Raw genomic sequence first — 24,084 nt, 5'->3', positions numbered from 1 at the left:
CTGGGGGGATGGGAGATTCAATCGGGACCGGTAAGTTCCCGATAATTAGATTTAAATGACATTTAGAACATATTTTTAAAAATTCAAATTACTTAACTGCCTTCCCCGCCAGTTTCCAGCGTGGTCTGACCAGCGACTGTTTGCCAGCTCTGGGAGATGCGTTTCTGGCACATTCGCAAATCCCGGAACGAGGCCAGCGACGCGCATCTCCCACCCCCACTGCCAGAAAAGTTGTGGGTCGCGATAGGAGAATCGCGGCCCATGTCTCTGTAACAGCTTATGCATCATACTTGTATGTTGCAATCTGTGCTATCAACATTTCTACCTTGATGCAAATAGAATCCTACAGTGCAGAAGGAGGCCATTCGGCCCATCAAGTCTCCACTGACCACAATCCCACCCAGGCCCTATCCCCGCAACTTTATGCATTTACCCTAGCTAGTCCCCGTGACACTATGGGGCAATTTAGCATGGCCAATCCACCTAACCTGCACATCTTTGGAATGTGGGAGGAAACCGGAGCACCCGGAGGAAACCCAGGCAGACACGGGGAGAATGTGCAAACTCCACACAGACAGTGACCCAAGCTGGGAATCGAACCCGGGTCCCTGGCGCTGTGAGGCGTCAGTGCTAACCACTGTGCCACCGTGCCACCCCATGCATGAATGCTTCATGCATTCAGATAAAGTACATTTAGCTTTGATTTTTTTACTGTTGTTTACAACGTAGATTTTCCGTTTTGCATATTTTTGTGTACGTTTCCTGCCCCAGCCTGTCACACTGACAGTCAAGTTCCCCCGCGCTATCCTGTCCCTACCTGTAGTTTGTATATTCCTGTTCATATATTCTGTCCCTACCTGTAGTTTGCTGTTGACATTCAGACTGATCACTAATGTGCACTCCTACCTTTAACTTTATCTTCTTAATTTTCCAAACAACTGAACTCACCCCCACTCTTTAGTTTAAAACCCTCCCGAGTTCCCCAGTTAGAGGATCCGCAGGAACACTCGTCTCAGTATTGATCAGATGTAAGCCGTCTCAATGATATAGCCCACACTTTCTGCAGTATTGATGCCAATGTCCCATGAATTGACGCCCACTTCTTCCACACCAGTCTTTCAGCCACATTTTCGTACTCTTTGCCAATTTGCACATGGTTCAAGTAAGCTCCATGTTTCCTTTTATATTTGATTCTTAAAACTAATACATGCCTACAGTAGGCAAGAATTCCTTTGGCTGAATCATGACAGTGGGCTGAAATATTTAAATAGTTGTTTTACATTAAATAACATCCAGCATTAATATATTTCAGAGGATCAAAAAATTGGTGTTGGGGCAGTGATCTGGGCGGAAGGAAAGTCGGTAAGTTTTTTTTAGTTTTCTTTCATTATATTTTTTGAAAGATAAATTCTACGAGTTTTCTGCTGAAGCCATTTGACCATTTGCTTGGTTGTGACACGACAACCACGATCACCATTTCACTTGATGGCTTTGCTGTATGAGAAAGTCTAAACAGTGAAAGCAAAGTATTCAAGTGTGCAGAGTGTTGATCAATTCTGCTCTTAATAACGAGCACCTTTAGGCAGAAAATCACGGCAACTTTGATTTTTGCTTTCCCTTTCTTCTTTCAACTAATTGTAGTATCTTTTTCACCCTGCACCTCCCCATCCCTCAACCCTCCTTTTAATGAGCACAGACTAGGGAGAAAAGGGGTTTGTGGCTTTGTTAAAATAGTGCAAACAAGAATTTGATAATATCATCCACTGAAAATTGTGCCTGGAAAAATTTCCACCCGTATAAATCTCGTGTGGCTCAATATAAACTCAGCCATTTAATTAAAGTTGAAGTTAAAGTTTATTTATTAGCTACAAGTAGGCTTACATTCACACTGCAATGAAGTTACTGTGAAAATCCCCTAGTCGCCACAATCCGGCACCTATTCGGATACACTGAGGGAGAATTTAGTATGGCCAATTCATCTAACCTGCACAACTTTGGAGTGTGGGAGGAAACCGGAGCACCCGGAGGAAACCCACGCAGACACTGGGAGAACGTGCAAACTCCACACAGACAGTGACCCAAGCCGGGAATCAAACCTGGGTCCCTGGTGCAGTGAGGCAGGAGTGCTAACTACTGTGCCACCGTGATGATCTTATAGTTTAAAATAATTGACAGCATATAGGAATTTAATTTGTGTTGTGGCCCAAAAAATGCAGATGAAATATTTCTTCCCAATTAATGAAGGAAGCAGCAAAAGCATATGATATCATTCATTATTTTTTTCAGTTGAGGGTTGGGTAACACTTTAAGGGAGTTTGTGGGGCAAAAGAAAGAAAGCAAAGTGTTTTACATCAATGAAGTACTTTTGAAGTGTAGTCACTTGTAGGAAATGGGTAGTACGTTGCACACACACAGATCCCAGAAAGTGTATTGTGATAAAGATGAGATTATCTGTTTTTGTGATGTTGGTCTGCAGGATAAATATTGGCCAAGTCACCAAGGAGAAATTCTCTGATCATCATCAAATAGTGCAGCAGCTTCCTGTAAATTTTCCAGATTACAACAATGGATAAAGTGTGATCAACTTTAGAATGTGTATACTACAAAAAAAAACAACCAATACTTATATATTTTTTTGGATATTTGTACAGGATATGAATGTTTTAAAATGCAGTATCCTACTCAAACAAATTACTACCCAAGTGGTACTTTAAGGATTTGTTTTCTGCAAACTTCCATCCATCCATCCACCCTTTCCTGTTGCACGGCACCTGACCAATTTGAACCGAGCCTCACCACCCATGTGCCCAAAATCCATGACAACAACCATATTCTATATATTTGCATTAATGGGTCTGTGTGTACTCACGTTTTTCGCAAATGTATTTTAGTTAGAATGCAAAAGTTGGATTACTTTCTAGAGGTTTTGCTTAACTGTTGACTCATTTATTTTCACCAGCCTTATACACAGAGGAAAGAATATGGCCTTTAATATCTGACTGCTTAATTCCCTTTGATTTGATGGTTTTAGGGTTGAGTCACTTATTGGGTTATATGTATTCAGGTTGACCATCTCTATGGTGTCACCTCACCATGTGTTTCCTCTATAAGCATGTGTGAAGCTATTCTTGCCCTAATATTACATTTCACAGTGATCATATTTTATCAGTCTGTTTAAGATTTTATCTGAAAATTATTTTAGAGTCCCCATGGTACAAGAGACTAAATGCCTCACCGTGAAACTGTCTGGGAAAGGAACATTATGAACTGTTCCATCCATTGCCAGCTGATTGATTTTAACATGCATTAAAGCAAAATGGATCATGAAGCCAAGTGCCATAGATTTATATCTCAGTGAGGACATCTGCCTGAATTCAGTCAGAGCTTTGGCATGAACTTTAAATCAGGCACAGCCTGCGTACATCCTGATGGATCTTGTCATTTCTATAATTGTCAAAATAATCAATCTTCGCTTACTTACAGAGTAATTGTGATGGAACAGGAGCTAGGTATTTTATTGGATGTGGTTATAATGCCTATCCAATGGGGTCTGAATATGCAGACTACCCTCAGATGGATGAGAAGCAGCAGAAGGACAGAGAAGCCAGGAAGTTTCGGTATATTGTACACGCTGAGCAGAATGCCTTAACCTTCCGGTAGGTACCCTCAACACCTTGGAACAATTTATATTACTGGCTTTCATACTCTGAAATTGCCTATACTTGAAAGAAGGAAAGATTCACATTTCTATGGCTCATTCCATAATCTCAGGGTAACAAACAAAACGCGGCAGCCAATCTGGCCACAGCAAGATTCCACAAAAGGAAATGACCAATCAGATAATCTATCATTGGTGATGTTGGTTGAGGAATAAATATCAGCCAGGATTGCAGAAGAAATCTCCTGCTTGTCTTCAGAATAGTGTTGTGTGGAACTTTTTGCGTCTGCTTTGAAAGAACAGATGGGGCCTCCATTAATGTCTCATCTGAAAGATAGCACCCATACCATGTGGACTGAAGTGGTTCAAAAATGTCAATCACCACCACCTCCTGAAGGAACAGAGTGAGACTGCGGATAGTTGGGAACCTGTCTCGGGGGCAGGGAATTCAGATGGTGTTCGTAAAGCAGAAGTGGAAATGAATAGGGTTGGGAAGCATTTTCTGATCAGGGCCAGTGTGATCTCCTGGACTCGTTTCGATCGCCTCAGGGGGTCGGAGAGGAATTTCCCAGATTTTTTTTTTCCCCATATTGGCCCTGGGGTTTTCACTCTGGGTTTTCGCCTCTCCCTGGAGATCACATGGTCTGGAATGGGGGGGTGGGGGTGAGTTAATAGGTTGTGATGAACAAAGCATCGTAGCTGTGAGGGACAGCTCGGTGGATAGGATATTGGTATGTAGATAGGCTGGAAAATTGGGCGGGGATCCTGGATTCAGGATTCAATCCTGGACCGGGGAGCGGCGCGGGCTTGGAGGGCCGAAGGGCCTGTTCCTGTGCTGTATTGTTCTTTGTTCTTTGTTCTTTCTTTGTTGAAAACTGGGGATAGGCAAGAAATGCTGGCCTTGCTAGTACTGTTCACATCCCATAAACTAATTTTTAAAAAGTAATATTTCAACAATTATGCAGGAAATCTCCAGAGGGTTTCCATCAAAACTATGTTTCTGTAAAACTGAAAACATGAAACAAAAGCTGAAAATGCCAGAAATCCTCAATAAGACAAACACTACATCTATGAAGAAACACAAACTGCCATGTGTTTCACAGCAGCAAGATCTCTGGTCCCGCCATTGTCAACAAGGTTTAGGGGAGGCGGTGGCCTAGTGGAATTATCGCTAGACTATTAATCCAGAAACTCAGCTCATGTTCTGGGGGACCCGGGTTCGAACCCTGCCACGGCAGCTGGTGGAATTTGAATTCAATAAAAATATCTGCAATTAAGAATCTACTGATAACTTTGAAACCATTGTTGATTGTCGGAAAAACCCATCTGGTTCACTAATGTCCTTTAGGGAAGGAAATCTGCTGTCCTTACCTGATCTCGCTTACATGTGACTCCAGAGCCACAACAATTGTTGACTCAACTGCCCTCTGAACAAGGGCAACTAGGGATGGGCAAGCCAGCGACACCCATGTCCCATGACTGAATTTTTAAAAATTGAATGCACCTCTTGCTGCTAGAAAACCCCTGGCAGAGGTGCACCGTCGATGGGACCGGAGGATCCCGCCAACATGAACAGCTGGAAAATTCTGGCCAATGTCAACATTTCAGACCATGCTAAGCCTAACTTGCTGAGAGTTTCCAGAATTTTCCATTTGTGCTACTCCTTTGCGGTCTTACAAGATTAGTAAGATAATGGGCACACACTTCTGAGACAGGTAAATGTGTAATTTGATGGAAAGCATCCTCTTGGTTTGTACCTATTTGCATCATAATGTAAGCTTGACCTATTTTCAGTAAGCTCAAATAAGAATTGACCAAGACTAAAACACATTAAAGTAACGTTAAGAATCAGAAAGAGGCCATCTAGCTCATCGAGTCTGCATCCACCCTCCAAATGACCATTCCACCCAGGTCCTCCCCTCTGCCCTATCCAAGTAACCCCATGCATTTACCAAGGCTTAATCCACCTGACCGTACACATGTTTTTATTAATTTTATTATGATATAAAGGTTAAGATATTATGATTTTTGCAATAAAGATGCCAAACAACCTTATCCGGCGAGTGTAATTCAAAACCCAAGTGATCCAGATGCAAAATTTGAAAAAAAAGTTTTCTTTTGAAGTATTCTCATGGTGTGTATAATTGGAACACACAGTGGGGAATGCGGACACTCACAATTTTATTGAGCCCCAAGGATGTTCTTGCCAATAGATAGCAATGGTCTAGTGATTTATCACGGCAAAGAATGGGCAATTCACTGTGCAACCTCCATTTATTAGATGTTCAATGTGTTTTTTTTGCAGGTGTCAAGATATTAAAGTTGATGAAAAAACAATGATTTTTGTTACCAAATGTCCATGTGATGAATGCGTACCTTTAATAAACAATGCCGGTATCAAACAGATATACACAGGTGACCTCGATGCTGGCAAAGTAAAGGCAGATATATCTTATCAGAAATTCTCTGGTCTACAAGGAGTGAGGAAATTTACGGTAAGTACCGCATCACAAACCCTAAGAGTATAACAAAAATCCGGGATTGTAAAAGATCCATCGATTCTCATCCCTTTACCTAACACACATTAACTATCACATCACAGCATCTAATCATAGTTTTGAATAACTACAATGTTTTTTCAACTTTTATCTCTGCTGCAGAAAGACCGATTTAGTACTGCAAGCTGTTTATGAGATTGCAAGTTTGGAATCTTTCACCTTCCAGCTGTTTTTGTCAACTACTTACACAATTCATACAACTTTATATGTTTGCTTTGGATGAGTGAATTGTGTTCTTAAACTGCACTACTCTTTCTGGCCTCTTTCTGCACTGTAGGTATTCTATGATTCTCCTGAATAATTGCAACTAGACAATTAATATAGAGAGCATGGCTTCAAATTCTAGCACAACAATTTGAATTGGTTAACTCTGGAAATTAGAAGTGAAAGTGGCCTTGATTCGGTCCAATTATCTTAAAAATCCAAGTTTTACTTGTGTCCGTTAGGATGAGGGGCTTATCTTATGAAAAAAGATTGAACAGGTTGGGCCTCTCTAATCATTGGAGTTTGGAAGAACCAGAGGCGATCTCATTAAAACGTATAAGATCCTGAGGGGATTTGACAGGATAGATCCCAGGAGGATGTTTCCACTTCTGGGAAAGCTAGAACTTGGGGACACAGTTTACCATTTAAGACTGAGATAAGGAGAGATATTTTTTCATAAAGATTTGTTAGCATGTAGAATTATTTGCCCAGAAAGCTGGCGGAGGCTAGATCATTTAGTTTATTCAGGACAGAGTTAGACAGGTTTTTGATAAGAGAGTTCATGGTCATGGAGGACAAATGACAAAGTGGTGTTGAGATGACAACCAGATCAAGCATGATTTTACTGAATGGTGCAGCAGAGAGTTGAATGTTCTACTCCTCATAAATTCTCAGATTCCTATGTGCTTAATCTTACCCTCAATTAGCACTGATGCAAAAGGTGCACCCACATTTCACAGCTTGTGCACGCTGTTGTCAACCATGACAACTACATCATCCAAGCACATTGCCCCACACTCACTGACACACTTCCCTCGCTGTTGCAGAAGACAGAACATAACTGAAGGCAGCAGGAGCTGACCATCAGGGGTCAAACATGGCTCTATGGCCTTACCCTAAGAAAGAAATAGTTGTTCCCATTCTCAGAACAGCCATGACTGAGACCACAGTCAGCAGAGTCCTTATACATAATGCTCCTTCTCAAATCCCAGTTCCCTCTCATCACCCAAACACTTTAAAATCCTAAATGGATTCAGCATACATTTCACTTCATCCCCACTCCACTCATTGCAGCCCACCCATAGTAACAGGAGGAGGCCGTTTAGTCCCTTTAGCCTTTTCTGGCATTTACTAAGATCATGGATGATCTCGACCTAATTCTATATACCTGCCTTTGCTCTTTTTCAATCCCATTTAGTGCCTTTCACCTTTGAACTGCCACCTGGCCAGGCAATAGTGAGAGTGTGAAGTGATGGAGGAAGAAGGAACAGATGTTATTAAACATTCAATCTCTCACTCTCCGCCACCAGATCAGATACTGGCACTGTGTGTACTTTGGAGGGTAGCGAGGAGGCAGGATCTGCAAATGGTGATGGATCAGGCATGTATCCTGCAATCAGGCAGGAGGAACGGCGTACCAGTTCTCTGGAGGGTGAGGTCACATATGAGTTCTACTACAGGGCAAACAGATGAGACTTTTGATGAGCTGGTGTACTGGAAAGGTTGATTGAAATTCTTAGTATGTTGGCAGGCCTGCAAGTAAATGAATAGTAATTTTTGAGCAGCATGGAGTAGTCTGGCACCAAGACAGGACTTGTGCACAGAGCTTGGAGCCTGTCTTTCTAAAATGGAAGCAGTGGACATCTTCGTGAATACTTCTGGATCCAACCTTGATGTCGTTTCTGATGGCCAATGTCTCAGCTTCCATTGCAGCACCAGCAGAAACCAACCAACGTCTAGAGTGTTGCAGCGGAAGCTCAGACTAAAGTTATGCCAGCACAGTTTGCTGCCATCATAACCACAGATACCAATATTCAAAAGGATTTGCTGGCTCTCACCTCAGCAATCTGTCCTCCAGTCGATTTATGAGGTTGCTGAGGCACTGTGCTAGGAGGTGGTATTGCGTCTGCAAAGCACAAATCTGCTGTACACCCTCAGGATGACAATATTCGTCCTCCTATCACTACCACACTGCCAGTGCCCTTATTGTTACCTGTCAGCCAGTCAACCCAAACTACAACATACATGTAAAAGTACATGTTGCCACAACAACTTGGACTCCATAAGTGAACTGTAAAATGAGGGCTCCTCCAAAACAGTCCAGACAGTGAATTGTTGGTAAGCACTCTGGTGGTCTGTTTGATACTTTGTGGGACATCATGGCTGTCAGTATAGAGGTAATATTGGTTGTGAACAAGTGGTCAGTTGATAGCTTTTATCACCCAGGAACCATCTTATTGTTTGACGTGGTGGCTCTAATACTGATTGAGGCAGAAGTAAGAGAATTGCAACCTGAAGACTCTGGATGGATACGACCTCCAGCTGAAGGCTCTCTGCTGTGTTGCCTCTGTTCAATCTCCCTGCTGTGGAGATGCCGGTGTTGGACTGGGGTAAACACAGTAAGAAGTTTAACAACAGCAGGTTAAAGTCCAACAGGTTTATTTGGCTTTTGCTACCAAATAAACCTGTTGGACTTTAACCTGGTGTTGTTAAACTTCTTACTGTGAATCTCCCTGCTGCAGGCCAAAAGGTTGGTGAATACAGAATCAGTGACTGGGAGCAAGAGATCTGAGCAGAATCCCTGAAGTGAGAATCAACGTCTTCATGTATAGAACCACTTCCTGTAGACTTCACCAAAAGAAAACTCTCAATATTTCCACAAAGTCAGTAGCAGCCAGTAGATATTAATCAGCAACAAGCCTGAAAGTAGTTGATGATCCCTTTAAATAGTGCCAGTAGAGGTTCTTTCCGCTGTTGAACACATGTGAAGTTGAGAGTGCATGAGCAGGAGTGATACAATCAAAAATTGCACCGTTAGAATCAAATCAGCATTGTCATGATCTGTTTATTCTGCACACTTCCAGCACATGCTCTTTATGCCTACCCTACGCCCTCACCAAAATGGCATCTGGCATGGGCAGCACAGTGACACAGTGGTTAGCTCTGCTGCCCCAAAGCGCCAGGGACCCGGGTTCAATGCCGGCCTCGGGTGACTGTGAAGTTTGTACATTCTCCCCGTGTCTGTGTGGGTTTCCTCCAGCTTCCTCCCACAGTCCAAAGATGTGCAGGTTAGGTGGACCGGCCATGATAAATTGCCCCTTAGTGTCAAGAAGATTAGCGTGGTAAATACATGGGGTCACGAGGATATGGCCTGCAGACTCGATGGGCCAAATAGTCTCCTTCTGCACTGTAGGGATTCTATTCTATTCATTCAAAACAGCATCCCTAGCATCAAGAAAATGGGTGCTACAAGTGCAGAAAGTTTGGGCTGTTGGGTTTTACAGGATCATTAATACGTAAACCCCCTTTACACCAGCTCAAAAACTAGGAAGCAGCTCAAAAACTAGGAAACAATGAGATGTTGCTTTAATGCATTTTAATCATACGTACTCCATGTAGTGATTGTGAGGTTACTGGTACAGAGAGTTAATCATGGCAGGGACCCATCAGGAAGAATAAAAGCACAGTGTTCTAATCTGTTTATATTGGTCAACAGTGGAAATTCAAGTTCCACTGAACATTTGTGTGTTGTAATGTCTTGCAAGCATGACACTAACATTAGAAATCATAGAATAGAAATCATACAGTACAGAAAGAGGCCATTCGGCCCATCGAGTCTGCAATGATCACAATCCCACCCAGGCCCTACCCCCATATCCCTACATATTTTACACGCTAATCCCTCTAATCTACGCATCCCAGGACACTAAGGGGCAATTTTAGCATGGCCAATCAACCTAACCCGCGCATCTTTGGACTGTGGGAGGAAACCGGAGCACCCGGAGGAAACCCACGCAGACACGAGGAGAATGTGCAAACTCCACACAGACAGTGACCCAAGCCAGGAATCGAACCCAGGTCCCTGGAGCTGTGAAGCAGCAGTGCTAACCACTGTGCTACCGTGCCGCCCTACGAGTTTTGATTATTTTAAATTAACTTTAATATGCAACAATATTGTACCTCTTTCAATTACCTGCTTGACATTCACTGTTTTATCATAGTCTGTTAATTCCTATAAACACCTTTTCATAACTTTTCTCTATTAGTTTATTGTATTTGTACACTTGGCTCAATGCCTAAACCACATCCTTATTTGTACTTGCAGATTATGGGTCCATTAATATCTGTTGACTGATTCTTATCTTGTCCTGAACATGACCACTTAGAGCTTGCTTATATTGTAGATTCTTAGCTATCTTTAATATTGAGAAATATTTAATAAAGTTATTAGAATTATGAGGATCTTCCTACCTGCATACAAATTAGGAGCAGGGGTAGGTCATTCAGCCACTCGAGGCTGCTCTGTCATTCAATAAAATCATGCCTGATCTGACTGTGGCCTCAACTCCGAATTCCCGCTTAACCCCAATAACCTTTGACACCTTTGTTAGTCAAAAATCTATCTACCACTGCCCTAAAAAATATCCAATGACCCTGTGTCCACTGCCCTCTAGGGAAGAAAGTTCCAAAGATTTGTGACCCAAGATTTAAAAAATTCTCCTCCCCCTCCATCTTACTGTCCCACAGGATGAAACTTCCTTTCTCTATTTACCCTGTCAAGTCCCCTCAAGATCCTGTGTTTCAATAAGATCACCTCTCAACCTTCTAAATTCCAATGGTTACAGGCCTAGCCTGTCCAACCTTTCCTCATAAGATAACCCTTTTCCATCCCAGGTATCAGTCAAGTGAACTTTCTCTGAACTGCTAACACATTTATATCCTTTCTTAAATAAGGAGACCAAAACTGTACACAGTACTCGAGATATGGTTTCCCCAACACCTGGTACAACTGCAGCAAAACTTTTATGTTCCTTTCCCCTTGCAATAAACAACAACATTCCATTTGCCTTCCTAATAACTTGCTGTACCTGCATACTGATTTTTTTTTTGTGATTCATGTACCAGGACACCCAGATCCCTCTGAACCTCAGAATTCTGCAGTCTCTATCCATTTAAATAATATGCTGATTTTCTATTCTTTCTACTAAAATGGGCAAATTCCCATTTTCCCACATTATATTCCATCTGCCAAATTTTTGCCCACTCACTTAACCTATCTATATCCTTTTGTGGACTCCCTGTGTCCTCTTCCAGACTGTCATCAGCAAATTTAGCAACCATACATTTGGTCCCTTCATCCAAGTCAATGATAAAAATGGTAAATAGTTGAGGCCTCTGCCCTGATCCCTGTGACACTCCACTTGTCATTCCTTACCAAATGGAAAATGACCCATTTATGCCTATTCATTGTTCCTGTTAATTAACCAATCCTCTATCCATGCTAAAATGTTACTGCCTACATCATGAACTCTTCTCTTATGTGGTACCCTTTGATGTGGCACCTTGTCAAATGCCTTCTGGAAATCTAAGTACCTCCACAGGTTCCCCTTTATACATGTTGCTTGTTTCCTCAAAGAACACAATTTCCCTTTCACAAAACTATGTTGACTCTGCCCGATTACATTGAAATTTTCCAAGTGGCTCCTATAACCAACTTAATAGATTCCAGCATTTCCCTATGACAGATGTTAAGCTAACAAATATGTAGGTTCCTGCTTTCTACCTCCCTCCTTTCTTAAATAGAGGAATTGCATTAGCTATTGTCCAATCCGATGGGACCTTTCCAGAGTCTGGGAAATTTTGGAAAATTAAAACTAATAGTAGCCACATCTTTTAAGACTCTGGGATGACGTCCATCAAGGCCTGGGGACTTATCAGCTTTTAGTTATAATAACTTTATCAGTACCTTTACCCTGGTGATTGTAATTGTTTTAAGTTCCTCCCTCCCTTTCATCTTCTGATTCACAATTATTTCTGGGATGTTATTTGTATTCTCTACAATGAAGACGTACACAAAAGATCTGTTCAATTCTTTCCTTTATTATTATTTCCCCATTCTCACCAATGCTCACTACTTTTTTCCTTTTCAAATGCTTGTAGAAACATTTCCTATCTCTTTATATTTCTGGCTAGCTTTCTCTCGTTCTCTAATTTCTCCCTTCTTATTAATCTTTTAGTCATTCGTTGTTCTTTACATTCTGTCCAATCTTCTACCTGCCATTCATTTTTGTGGAATTAATTTTAGCATTCATGTCAAGAGGTTGAGAATACAAGAGCAGGGATGTACTTCTGAGGCTGTATAAGGTTCTGGTCAGACCCATTTGGGGCATTGTGAGCAGGTTTGGGCCCCGTATCTAAGGAAGGATGTGCTGGCCTTGGAGGTTCACAAGAATAATCCCTGGAATGAAGAGCTTGTCGTAAGAGGAACGGTTGAGGACTCTGGGTCTGTACTCTTTGAAGTTTAGAAGGATGAGGGGGGGATCTTATTGAAACTTACAGGACACTGCGAGGCCTGGATAGAGTGGACGTGGAGAGAATGTTTCCACTAGCAGGAAAAACTAGAACCAGAGGGCACAACCTCAGGCTAAAGGGACAATCCTTTAAAACAGAGATGAAAAGGAATTTCTTCAGCCAGAGAGTGGTGAATCTGTGGAACTCCTTGCCACAGAAGGCTGTGGAGGCCGGGTCATTGAGTGTCTTTAAGACAAAGATAGATAGGTTCTTGATTAATAAGGGGATCAGGGGTTATAGGGAAAAGGCAGGAGAATGGGGATGAGAAAAATATCAGCCATGATTGAATGGCAGAGCAGACTCGATGGCCTGAGTGGCCTAATTCTGCTCCTATGTCTTATGGTCTTATGGAATTATCCTATTTTTCTTCAATTTTCTTCAATTTGATATCATCTTCAAATTTGTTAACTGTGAATGGTACTATTTTTGATGATGTAGGTAAGTTATGTTGCATTCTTCCTGAGGTGTTCATTTCCAGTTAAATAAAAATATATTTTGTCCCTACATTTTTAGCTAAATAGTAGTATGTCAAATTATAGGATCATAGGACTTAGGAGGAGTAGGCCATTTGGCCCTTTGGTGGAGTAGACTCAATCCATAGGATCTGGTTGTATTCTCAACTGTACTTTCCTGTCCGGCACCCTATAACCCTTGACTCCCTCGTTTGTATCTAACGCTGCCTAGAATAAATTCAATGACCCAGCCTCCACTGTTTTCTGGGGGAGAGATTGCCACGGACAAACGACCCTTGGAGAAACAAATTCTCCTCATCTTCATCTTAAAAGGGAGACCTCTTATTGTTAAACTCTATCCTCTAGTTGTAGTCTCTCCCACAAGAAGAAATATCCTCCCGGTATCCACCCTCAAACCTTTTCCATTCAACATTTCTTCTTCTTCCCAGTTGTAATAGAAATCATAGAAACCCTACAGTACAGAAAGAGGCCATTCGGCCCATTGAGTCTGCACCGACCACAATCCCACCCAGGCCCCACCCTCACATCCCTATATATTTACCCACTAATCCCTAATAGCTAATTGTATAAATAAAATATTGCATGGGGGAGTATATAATGAAAAAATCCTTCCACTCTAAATGTACCTTGCAACTCATTGGAAGTTCACCTATTACAAGATCTCAACCAGAAACATTCCTGGTCCTATTACACTGGGCGCACACTGTAAGTCTGTTTTCCCAATTCTGTATATATGTAAAATACTTGTGTATATAATGTTCATATCTATGTAGACCCAATAATAGCATTTTTGGAAGAGAGAATATCACATTGCCAGATTTACATTTTGTTTTCCCCCCCACACCCAATTCCACCCCAAAAAAGGAAAACTAACTTAAAAACAAAATATTCAATCACTACAGATAATGATTTCATTATATTCAATATGATTTTTATTCCACTGCTAAGGCAAATGAGTTTAATAGCTCATACTGGTTAAGTTTATTGGTCTATTTTGCTGTTGAAACAAAAAGCCAGTAAGGTGCCCCCTCCAATTTCTGCCTGAAACCAGAGACTAGAAAGTGTATGAAAACAGCTTGGGTGCGCACTCTGACTTTCTGCTCAATCCTTGTGCACAAATGTCTGGCTTCCATTTTCTTCAGCTGAGATCAAAATTCTCCGTGTGGACGGATAAGTGTGAGAGCTACTTCTTACTATTGTAGGACAGTGCCCTGAAATCCTGTTGCCCCACATCACTTTATTTATTTATTAGTCACAAGTAGGCTTACATTAACACTGCAATGAAGCTACTGTGAAAATCACCTAGTCGCCACACTCCAGCGCCTGTTCGGGCACACTGAGGGAGAATTTAGCATGGCGAATGCACCCAATCAGCATGTCTTTCGGATTGTGGGAGGAAACCCACACAGACATGGTGAAAATGTGCAAACTTCACACAGACAGTGACCCAAGCTGGAAATCGAACCAGGATCCCTGGCACTGTGAGGCAGCAGTGCTAACCACTGTGCCACCATGCTGCCCTGTGCCACCTAATATATGGTGTTGGAAGCTTCAATATAGTCTTAATCCTGAATATTCATAATCAGACTATATGCTCAAACATAATATATTTATAATTTGCCTAGGCATCATCCCAATATGGATTCTGCATAAATGGGAATTAGATTCACATGTGGACTCAATTTTAACTTTAAATGGATGGATTGTGAATGGGTTAAAATCTCACCAAGGAGTCAGGTCTAGAACCCCTAAATCTGACCCACACCAGTCTAGTGGTACCCAACACAAAACATCACAAGGATCCCTTAGATTCTAATTAAAGGATTAAAATGAATGCCATTATTTAAATCTACTGTTACCAATATTTTAGAATAGGTGAATTTTAAAAACCTAAAACTGATGAGCAATTTCCAGTCAGTGAGGTGAGATGTGTGAACAAAATAACTGATTAAGAACATTTTTTCGAGGAAATTCATTCAATACTGTATCTTAAATGAGTTACATAAAGCTTCCAATTTGATTTTTTTTTACAGTGGCAGAAAGCTCCAACCAACAATAGTTTAACATCAACTAAGCGAGCTGTTCACAGTGAGTATCTGATCTTTGCTGTGAAACACAACCTTTATGACTGGATAAACCTGTAGTTTAGGTAGAAGGTTGCACTTTTACGAGTGCTCAGTGCACTGTCAAACAGAGCGACAGTTGTGTAATGTGTGTGCTGTTTCCAAGATACATTTACATTGCTTGTACGTAATAACTTCATGGAAGATTAGTCTCCTGCCCATTCTGGTACCCCATCCTCAGTTCGTTTATTTGATCTTTCCGGCTCCTGCTGTTGAAGGGGCCACAAAATACTGACTCAGGAAAGGATCTTTGTTGGATATTGTTTCAGGCTCCCTGCCCATTCTTTCATTTGTAGATTCGGAGCAATCAGAAAGAGAGAAAGCTGTCTTGAGTCAGGTAAAGGAGCCACCTGTAGTTGAAAGTTAAGTACACCTGTCACAACTGGGATTCCAAATCCAGAGTTTGGTTTGTTGAGTCTCTGAAGTGAATCCCTGGAGAGTGTATGTTAGCAATTTAAGTTCCCTTTGGATCAATTAGTTATAATGCAAAGAATTCATAAGTCCTCTACAGTCTTTTCTCAACAACGTTATGGTTGCCACTCTTTTCCAAAGGTTCAATAATTTCCAAAAGCTATCATCCAACAGCTTTTTTTTGCTTCAACATTGGAAAAAGAGATGTTCAACAGAACTGCTGTGCTGATCTGATTCCTTAGAGTTATTACCATGTGATCTACAGAAAGGCCACAGGACATGCATATGAACTAGAGTAACAATATCCAGCTGTAGTGCATCATTTATTGTCTGCCTCAACCCCTCATAACAACTTTAGGAACAGGAATAGGCTGTTCTGCCCCTCAAGCCCGTTCTGCCTTTCAATTGCATCATGCTTAATAAGCCACAACTCCATTTACCTTTCTCTGTTCCATTTCCCTTGAAATCCTTACTCCATGAAATTCTATCAATCTCCCCCTTGAAGGCTCCAGTTTATCCCCAGCATTCACAGCCTTTTGAGGGTGAGAATTCCTGATTTTTACTATCCTTTGTCTGTTTCCTGCTTTTACTCCTGAATGGCCTAGCTCACATTTTAAACTTATCTGCTGCCCCTGCCATTTTTGATTTCCTCTTCCTTCTACCTTATTTTAAACAATTTGATCAGGTCGCCCCTCTGGCCTCCGTCAAATTCAAGAGCATGTTAGCCAAACTGTTGTGTCCATTCATTCCTTTGAATGGACGAGAGGACAGCACCGGTACCAATTAAAAAAATTAATTTATTTCATTGAACAAAACTTAAAAGAATTAAATTAACATGACAAAATGAAAAGAAAAAGCAAAGAACAACAAAGAACAATACAGCACAGGAACAGGCCCTTCGGCCCTCCAAGCCTGCGCCGCTCCCCGGTCCAGGATTGAATCCTGAATCCAGGATCCCCGCCCAATTTTCCAGCCTATCTACATCCTAATATCCTATCCACCGAGCTGTCCCTCACAGCTACGATGCTTTGTTCATCACAACCTATTAACTCACCCCCACCCCCCCATTCCAGACCATGTGATCTCCAAAGCTTGGAGATTGGCTTCTAAGTAAGCCAATCCCTGCACTGATCACATTGTAAGAAGTTTAACAACACCAGGTTAAAGTCCAACAGGTTTTTGTAGAAACTTGATGTCTGAACAGATTGAACACATTGAACAGATCTTGAAACAAACTGAAAACGTACACTAAGATCCACAATATATCTCAACCCTTATCTCGTTATTGTAAGTGTCCTTCACAGGCTGTCTCTGTCTAGAAAAACAAGTCGTCCAGCTGTTATGAAAAACTTGTTTCCCTGCTGTGTACCGTTTAGGAGTGCAGTCAATTTTCAGCGAACCTTTAGCCTTCTGAGTTTTAAAATGTAGTCAAGTTAGCAGTCATTTTTTAAAGCTTAGCAGAGTTAGTTGCATAGGCAGAAATATCTTAAAATGAAATATTTGCATAGACTGAAGCAAACAGGACTAAGCACACATAGGATCTCTCACAAACCCTGAACATTATCACCGACTTTGGTAAATACCTCAAATTTTATGTCACACCTAGCATGTACCTCACTGAATAAGACAGGATGCCGACAATTAAAGTGTTAGTGGCAGTTCCATGGAGGACATTTGTCTTCCTCATGGTACTTGATTCAATACTGTGGACGACTGTAGGGGCGGCATGGTGGCACAGCGTTTAGCACTGCAGCCTCACAGCACCATGGACCCAGTTTTGCTTCCCAGCTTGGGTCACTGTGGAGTTTGCACGTTCTCACTGTGTCTGCGTGGGTTTCCTCTGGGTGCTCTAGTTTCCTCTCACAGTCTGAAAGACATGCTGGTTAGGTGCATTGGCCATGCTAAATTCTCCCTCAGTGTACCCAAACATGCGCCAGAGTGTGGCGACTAGGGGATTTTCACAGTAACCTCATTGCAGTGTTAATGTAAGCCTACTTGTGACACTAATAAATAAGCTTTAAACTCTCGCTCAATAATTTTCAGCACACTTTATCTCGACTTGTGTTTCCTCCACAGGGAAGCGAGGACAAAACAAATCTTCCACATTGCAGAGCACCCCCTCCACAGGAATAATGAATACAGCTAGCATGTGTGCAATGGGCTCCAGCCCAGAATCTGTGCCATCTGTAGAATCATCAGCACTAGGGTGCATGGCAAATGTGGAGGACCCCCAATCTCCCTTGGCCAAAGGTGATTTGAAAAGGCCACTCAAGACTCCTAAACCTGAATCTCAAAGCGAGGAGCTGCTAACTTTGGAGATCAATGAACCAGCTTTCAAAAGGAGGGTGGTGGAGCAACCGTTCGATCTGCAGAGTCTTGTGACTTCAATGCATACTGTGATGAATGATATGGTGGATAAAATGAAGATGACTGTGTCAAGGCTAAATACCTCCTTTTCTGATATCCAAAATGTGCTGGACCAACAATTGGCTGTGTTGCAGTCTAGTAGGGAGGGAGCATCGTCTCAGACAGTCTCTGTGGTGGAAAGCTCTTTTACCCAGGGACTGAGCAACATAGGAGCATCACTTCAAAATTCCCTGACTGCTGCTGTATCTGACGTGGGCTGCAAAGTACAAGAAAGCCTACAAGTGGGATTTGAAAACCTTGGGGAAAAAATACAGTCAACCATGAGAGAGGGTTTTGCCAGTCTGATAACGGAACACGCCTCTTCTCGCCGAAACATATGTAATAGAAATGAAGATGCTTCACCCACTGAGGAACTGAATAACTCATCACAAGAGGTCAGAATTCACAATGTCAGCCAGCCCCTTTTATTGCACCACCCTAGCCAGCTTTCACCTGGCTCCTCACTGGAAAGTAGGACTCCCTCCGTGGTAACTCAAATACCTGGAGGCACAAAAATCTAGGGAGGCTAGAGTAAGAAGGGAAGTCTAAAAGACTTCCTTTACATGAAGGCTAATTGACGTATGGAATAAACTACCTGAGAATGTTATTGAACTAAATAATATGGGCATGAAGCAGGTGATGTCTAATGATGACGAATACTACCCTATTACTGTTCCAGCAACACGCAACATTTTAATTCTGCACAAATCATTGATTAAGCACCATAGTTCATTTAATGTTCTTTTCATATTACAATAGCTTTCCAACTACTGTGTTGCTTCTCACTGTGTTACTTTGCGCCTTATAGAGATTTTGTTTAAGAGCAAGCATTCTATATCCAAACCCTTCCACAGTTCACCAATCTAAAAGCAGGCTTGGCAATGTACTCTGCCAGATTCTTTAACTGCTCATTGCAAACTTTCATAACAATCACATCTGTCCACAGGATTTATACGTTCTTTGCTGCAGCACTTCAATACATTCATGTTGATTGTGAGTCTTGAATGGGATGACCGGTATATCAAACTGCCCTCGGCTTCTTTGCTGTTTGGAAATTATCAGCAGAAGTAATCAACCACAGCTTAGTAAACAGTTTGAAGCTTTATGGAAGAGTTTTTAAAAATATGCTATTTCTATGTATGCTTGATTCAACTGAAAGACAACTGGGGATTGATGTTCATGAGTCTTCTACCTTTGACCCATTTTGTTTTGGGCAAAAAGATTTTCCAGTGTCTTTAATATCTGTGCTTCAGTATTTTGACTACTGCATTGGGTCGTTAACCAGCAAACAAATGGGCAGTTTTGTTGATATCACATTCCCCCATGGCTTCCAGTTAAAACATCCTATCAGATGTGTATTCATTGGAGAAGGTGAGACCTAATTGAGGTGTATAAGATGGTTAAAGGAGTTGAAATGGTAGCAAGAGAAATATTATTTCCTTAGAGTCCAGAGCAAGTGGGCATAACGTTGAATTAGAGCCAGATCATTCAGGGGTGATGACAGCAAACATTTTTTCAAAGTGGTAGAAATCTGGAACTCTTTATTTCATCTTGAAAATGTTAAACTTGTGTTTGAAGATTTTAACGCACAGTCAGTAAAGGACACGGTGCAATAGCAGGCAAATGGAGCTGAGGTTCAGATCCGTCTTGACCTAATTGAATGGCGTAGAACAGGTTCAAGAGGCTGAATGTCTCCTCCTGTTCCTATTTTCTAAAGTTTTTTGGCAGCTTCACTACAGGGTCTGTGCATTGATCCATGACAGCCCAGAAAACCCCTCACCACAGACCTTCCCAGTTACCTAAATATTTTAGACCTCTAACATTACCAGCAATATGGCTGATTTGTATAGAACTGTGTTTTCTCTTCATTACAGTTTCTGGATTTGTGCTATGTAAATATGTTACGTTCTCCATGATAACTTGAGCTGCTCTAATTTCTTTAATGTGCACTGTGCAAAACAGACTGAATCACCTTTCCTGCTGCATGCTTTATAATCTGCTGAAATTTCTTCAGCTCTGTCATAACATACCAAAGTGTTCAGGATCTATAATATGAATTGACCTTGTGACAATGCAACAGAGGATGAAGGCAGTCAGTACTTGAACAATAATGAAAGATATGTATCAATGTTCCCAAAGAATGTGATGACAATATATAGCATTATTGTGAAGATTAAAAAAGAAATAAACTGGAGAGTTTAAATTTCAAATGTTGTTTTTTTAAAAATTCTGCACACTGGGAAACTTGAACCGCACGATGGTAGGGATGTCCAGAACTAGGGTTCATAGTCTAAGAATATATATTTTTTAATTCATTCGTGGGACATGGGCGTCGCTGCTTGGCCAGTATTTATTGCCCATCCCCAGTTGCCCTTGAGAAGGTGGTGGTGAACTGCCTTGAATCGCTGCACTCCAGGCGCTGTGGGTTGGCCCACAATGCCGTTAGGGGCGGAATTCCAGGATTTTGACCCAGCGACTGCGAAGGAATGGCGATATGTTTCCAAGTCAGGACAGTGAGTGGCTTGGAGGGGAACTTGCAGGTGGTGGTGTTCCCATGTATCTGCTGCCCTTGTACTTCTAGATGAAAGTGGTTGTGGGTTTGGAAGGTGCTGCCTGAGGATCTTTGGTGAATTGCTGCCATACATCTTGTAGATAGTACACACTACTGCTACTGAGCATTGGTGGTGGAGAGCTTGAATGTTTGTAGATGTGGTGCCAATCAAGTGGGCTCCTTTGTCCTGAATGGTGTCAAGCTTCTTGAGTGCTGTTGGAGCTGCACCCATCCAGGCAATGGGGAGTATTCCATCACACTCCTGACTTGTGCCTTGTAGACTGTGGATAGGCTTTGGGGAATCAGGAAGTGAGTTGCGCGCAGCAGTATTCCTAGCCTCTGGCCTACTCTTGTAGCCATTGTGTTTATGTGGTGAGTCCAGTGGTAACAATGGTAACCCCAAGGATATTGACAGTGGGGGATTCAGTGATGGTTACACCATTGAATGTCATGGGGCAGTGGTGAGAGTGTCTCTTATTGGTGATAGTCATTGCCTGGCATTTGTGTGGTGCGAATATTACTTGCCACTCATCAGCCCAAGCCTGGATATTGTCCAGACCTTGTTGCATTTGAATATGGACTGCTTCAGTATCTGAGGAGTCGTGAATGGTGCTGAACACTGTGCTATCATCGGCGAACATCCCCACTTCTGACCTTATGATGGAGGGAAGGTCATTGATGAAGCAGTTGAAGATGGTTGGGCCTAGGACACTACCCTGAGGGACTCCTGCAGAGATGTCCTGGAGCTGAGACAACTGACCCCCACAACCACAACCATCTTCCTCTGTGCCAGGCATGACTCCAACCAGCGGAGAGTTTGCCCCATGATACCCATTGATTCCAGTTTCACTGGGGCTCCTTGATGCCACACTCGGTCAAGTACAGCTTTGATGTCAAGAGCTGTCACTCTCATCTCACCTCTGGAATTCAGCTCTTTTGTCCATGTTTGAACCAAGGCTGTAATGAGGTCAGGAGCTGAGTGACCCTGGCGAAACCCAAACTGGGCGTCACTGAGCAGGTTATTGCTGAGCAGCTGCTGCTTGATAGCGCTGTCAATGACCCCTTCCATCACTTTACTGATGAGCGAGAGTAGACTGGGCGGTAATTGGATAGGTTGGATTTGTCCTTTTTTGTGCGCATAACATACCTGGGCAATTTTCCACATTGTTGGGTACATGCCAGTGTTGTAACTGTACTGGAAGAGCTTGGCTAGGGGAGCGGCAAATTCTGGAGCACAAGTCTTCAGTACTATTGCTGGAATGTTATCAGGGCCCATTGCCTTTGTATTATCCAATGTCTCCAAAAGTTTCTTGATATCATGTGGAGTGAATTGAATTGGCTGGAGATTGGCATCTGAAATGCTGGGGACCACTGGAGGAGTATTGCTGCGAATACTTTAGCCTTATCTTTTGCACTGATGTGCTGGGCTCCTCCATCATTGAGAATGGGGATATTTGTGGAGCCTCCTCCTCCAGTGATTGTTTAATTGTCCATCACCATTCTCGACTGGATGTGGAAGGACTGCAGAGCTAAGATCTGATCTGTTGGTTGTGGGATTGCTTAGCTCTGTTTATCACTTGCTGCTTTTGCCGTTTGGCATGCAAGTAGTCCTGTTCAGTAGCTTCACCAGGTTGACACCTCAATTTTAGGTATGCCCGGTGCTGCTCCTGGCATGCCCTCCTGCACTCTCCATTGAACCAGGGTTGATCCCCTGGCCTAATGGTAATGATTGAGTGTGGGGTATGCCGTTGCAGATTGTGCTGGAGTACAGTTCTGCTGCTGTTGATGGCCCACAGCGCCTCATGGATGCCCAGTCTTGAGTTGCTAGATCGTTCGAAGTCTGTCCCATTTAGCACGGTGATAGTGCCACACAACACGATTGAGGGTTGTATCAATGTGAAGGCGGGACTTTGTCTCCACAAGGACTGTGCAGTGGTCACTCTTACTGGTACTGTCATGGACAGATGCATCTGCAGCCGGCAGATTGGTAAGGATGAGGTCAAGTATGTTATTTCCTCTTGTTGGTTCCTTCACCACCTGCTGCAGACCCAGTCATGCAGTTATATTCTTTAGGACCCAACCAGCTCGATCAGTAGTGCTGCTGCCGGGTCACTCTTGGTGGTGGACATTGAAATCCCCCATTCAGAGTCCTTTTTGCACCCTTGCCACCCTCAGTGCTTCCTCCAAGTGTTGGAGGAATACTGATTCATCAGCCAAAGCAGGATGCTACGTGGTAACCAGTAAGAGGTTTCCTTGCCCATGTTTAATCTGAAGCCATGAGAGTTCATGGGGCCCGGAGTTGATGTTAATGACTCCCAGGGCAACTGCCTCCTGACTGTATACCACTGTGCCACCATCATCTCTGCTGGGTCTGTCCTGCCGGTGGGACAGGACATATCCAGGGATGGTAATGGTGGTATCTGGGGTGTTATCTGTAAGGTATGATTCCGTGAGAATGACTATGTCAGGCTGTTGCTTGACTAGTCTGTGAGACAGCTCTCCCAATTTTGGCACTAGCCCCCAGATGTTAGTAAGGAAGACTTGGCAGGGTCGACAGGGCTGTTTGTTTTGCTGTTGTCTTTTCCGGAGCCTAGGTCGATGCCAGGTGGTCTGTCCGGTTTCATTTCTTTGTTAAGACTTTGTGGCGATTGTTACAACTGAGTGGCTTGCTAGGCTATTTCAGAGGGCAGTTGCGAGTCAACCACATTGCTGTGGCTCTTGAGCCACACGTAGGCCAGACCAGGTAAGGACGACAGATTTCCTTCCCTAAAGCACATTAGTGAACCAGATGGGTTTTTTCCTGACAATCGACAGTGGTTTCATGGTCATTAGTAGACTCTTAATTCCAGATTTTTTTTTATTGAATTCAAATTCCACCTTCTGCCGTGACGGGATTCGAATCCAGGTCCCCAGAACATTATCTGGGTTTCCTGGATTAATAGTTGAGTGATAATACCACTAGGCTATCGTCTCCCTGATATGGGGTAAACTTTTTAGGACAGAGATGAATAGGAATTTCTTCATCCCGAAAATGGTAAGCCTGAGGGATTCGCTATCACAGAAGGCAATTGAGGCCAAAACGTATGTTTTCAAGAAGGAGTTGAATATAGCTCTTGGGGTGAAGGGAATTAAAGGATATGAGGGAAAGGTGTGATCAGGCTATTTGAGTTGAACAATCAGCCATGATCATACTGAATGGTGAAGCAGGCTCGAAGGACCAAAAGGCCTCCTCCTGCTTCTATATTCTATGTTTAGGACAGGAAAGAGTTATTGATGAGCACCTGCACAGCCACATAGACATCAGTGAATTAATGAAGCAGCAGACACCATAGAATTAAGAAATTTATAA

The 24,084-nt window shown here is 42.5% G+C and overlaps 1 protein-coding gene across 2 annotated transcripts in view; it reads left to right on the top strand.

The window, feature by feature from the left end:
- Nucleotides 1–20,394, top strand: part of cdadc1 (cytidine and dCMP deaminase domain containing 1) — a 39,243-nt gene extending 18,849 nt beyond the window's left edge. Inside the window, exons 5-9 of one of the 2 annotated variants that reach the window (XM_078232181.1) lie at nucleotides 1,313–1,362; nucleotides 3,484–3,656; nucleotides 5,964–6,153; nucleotides 15,278–15,332; nucleotides 17,855–20,394. In XM_078232181.1, coding sequence (XP_078088307.1) covers nucleotides 1,313–1,362; nucleotides 3,484–3,656; nucleotides 5,964–6,153; nucleotides 15,278–15,332; nucleotides 17,855–18,705 — 1,319 coding nt within the window. In that variant the 3' untranslated portion in view covers nucleotides 18,706–20,394. The remainder of the gene's footprint in view (nucleotides 1–1,312; nucleotides 1,363–3,483; nucleotides 3,657–5,963; nucleotides 6,154–15,277; nucleotides 15,333–17,854) is intronic. The other variant, XM_078232182.1, reaches the window with a different exon arrangement.
- The last annotated feature ends 3,690 nt before the right edge of the window (nucleotides 20,395–24,084 follow it).

This window comes from Mustelus asterias, chromosome 17 (genome assembly GCF_964213995.1).
Source record: "Mustelus asterias chromosome 17, sMusAst1.hap1.1, whole genome shotgun sequence".
NCBI classification, from domain to species: domain Eukaryota; kingdom Metazoa; phylum Chordata; class Chondrichthyes; order Carcharhiniformes; family Triakidae; genus Mustelus; species Mustelus asterias.
Note: the sequence above shows the minus strand (reverse complement) of the source record. Positions and strands in the feature narration are given on the sequence as shown.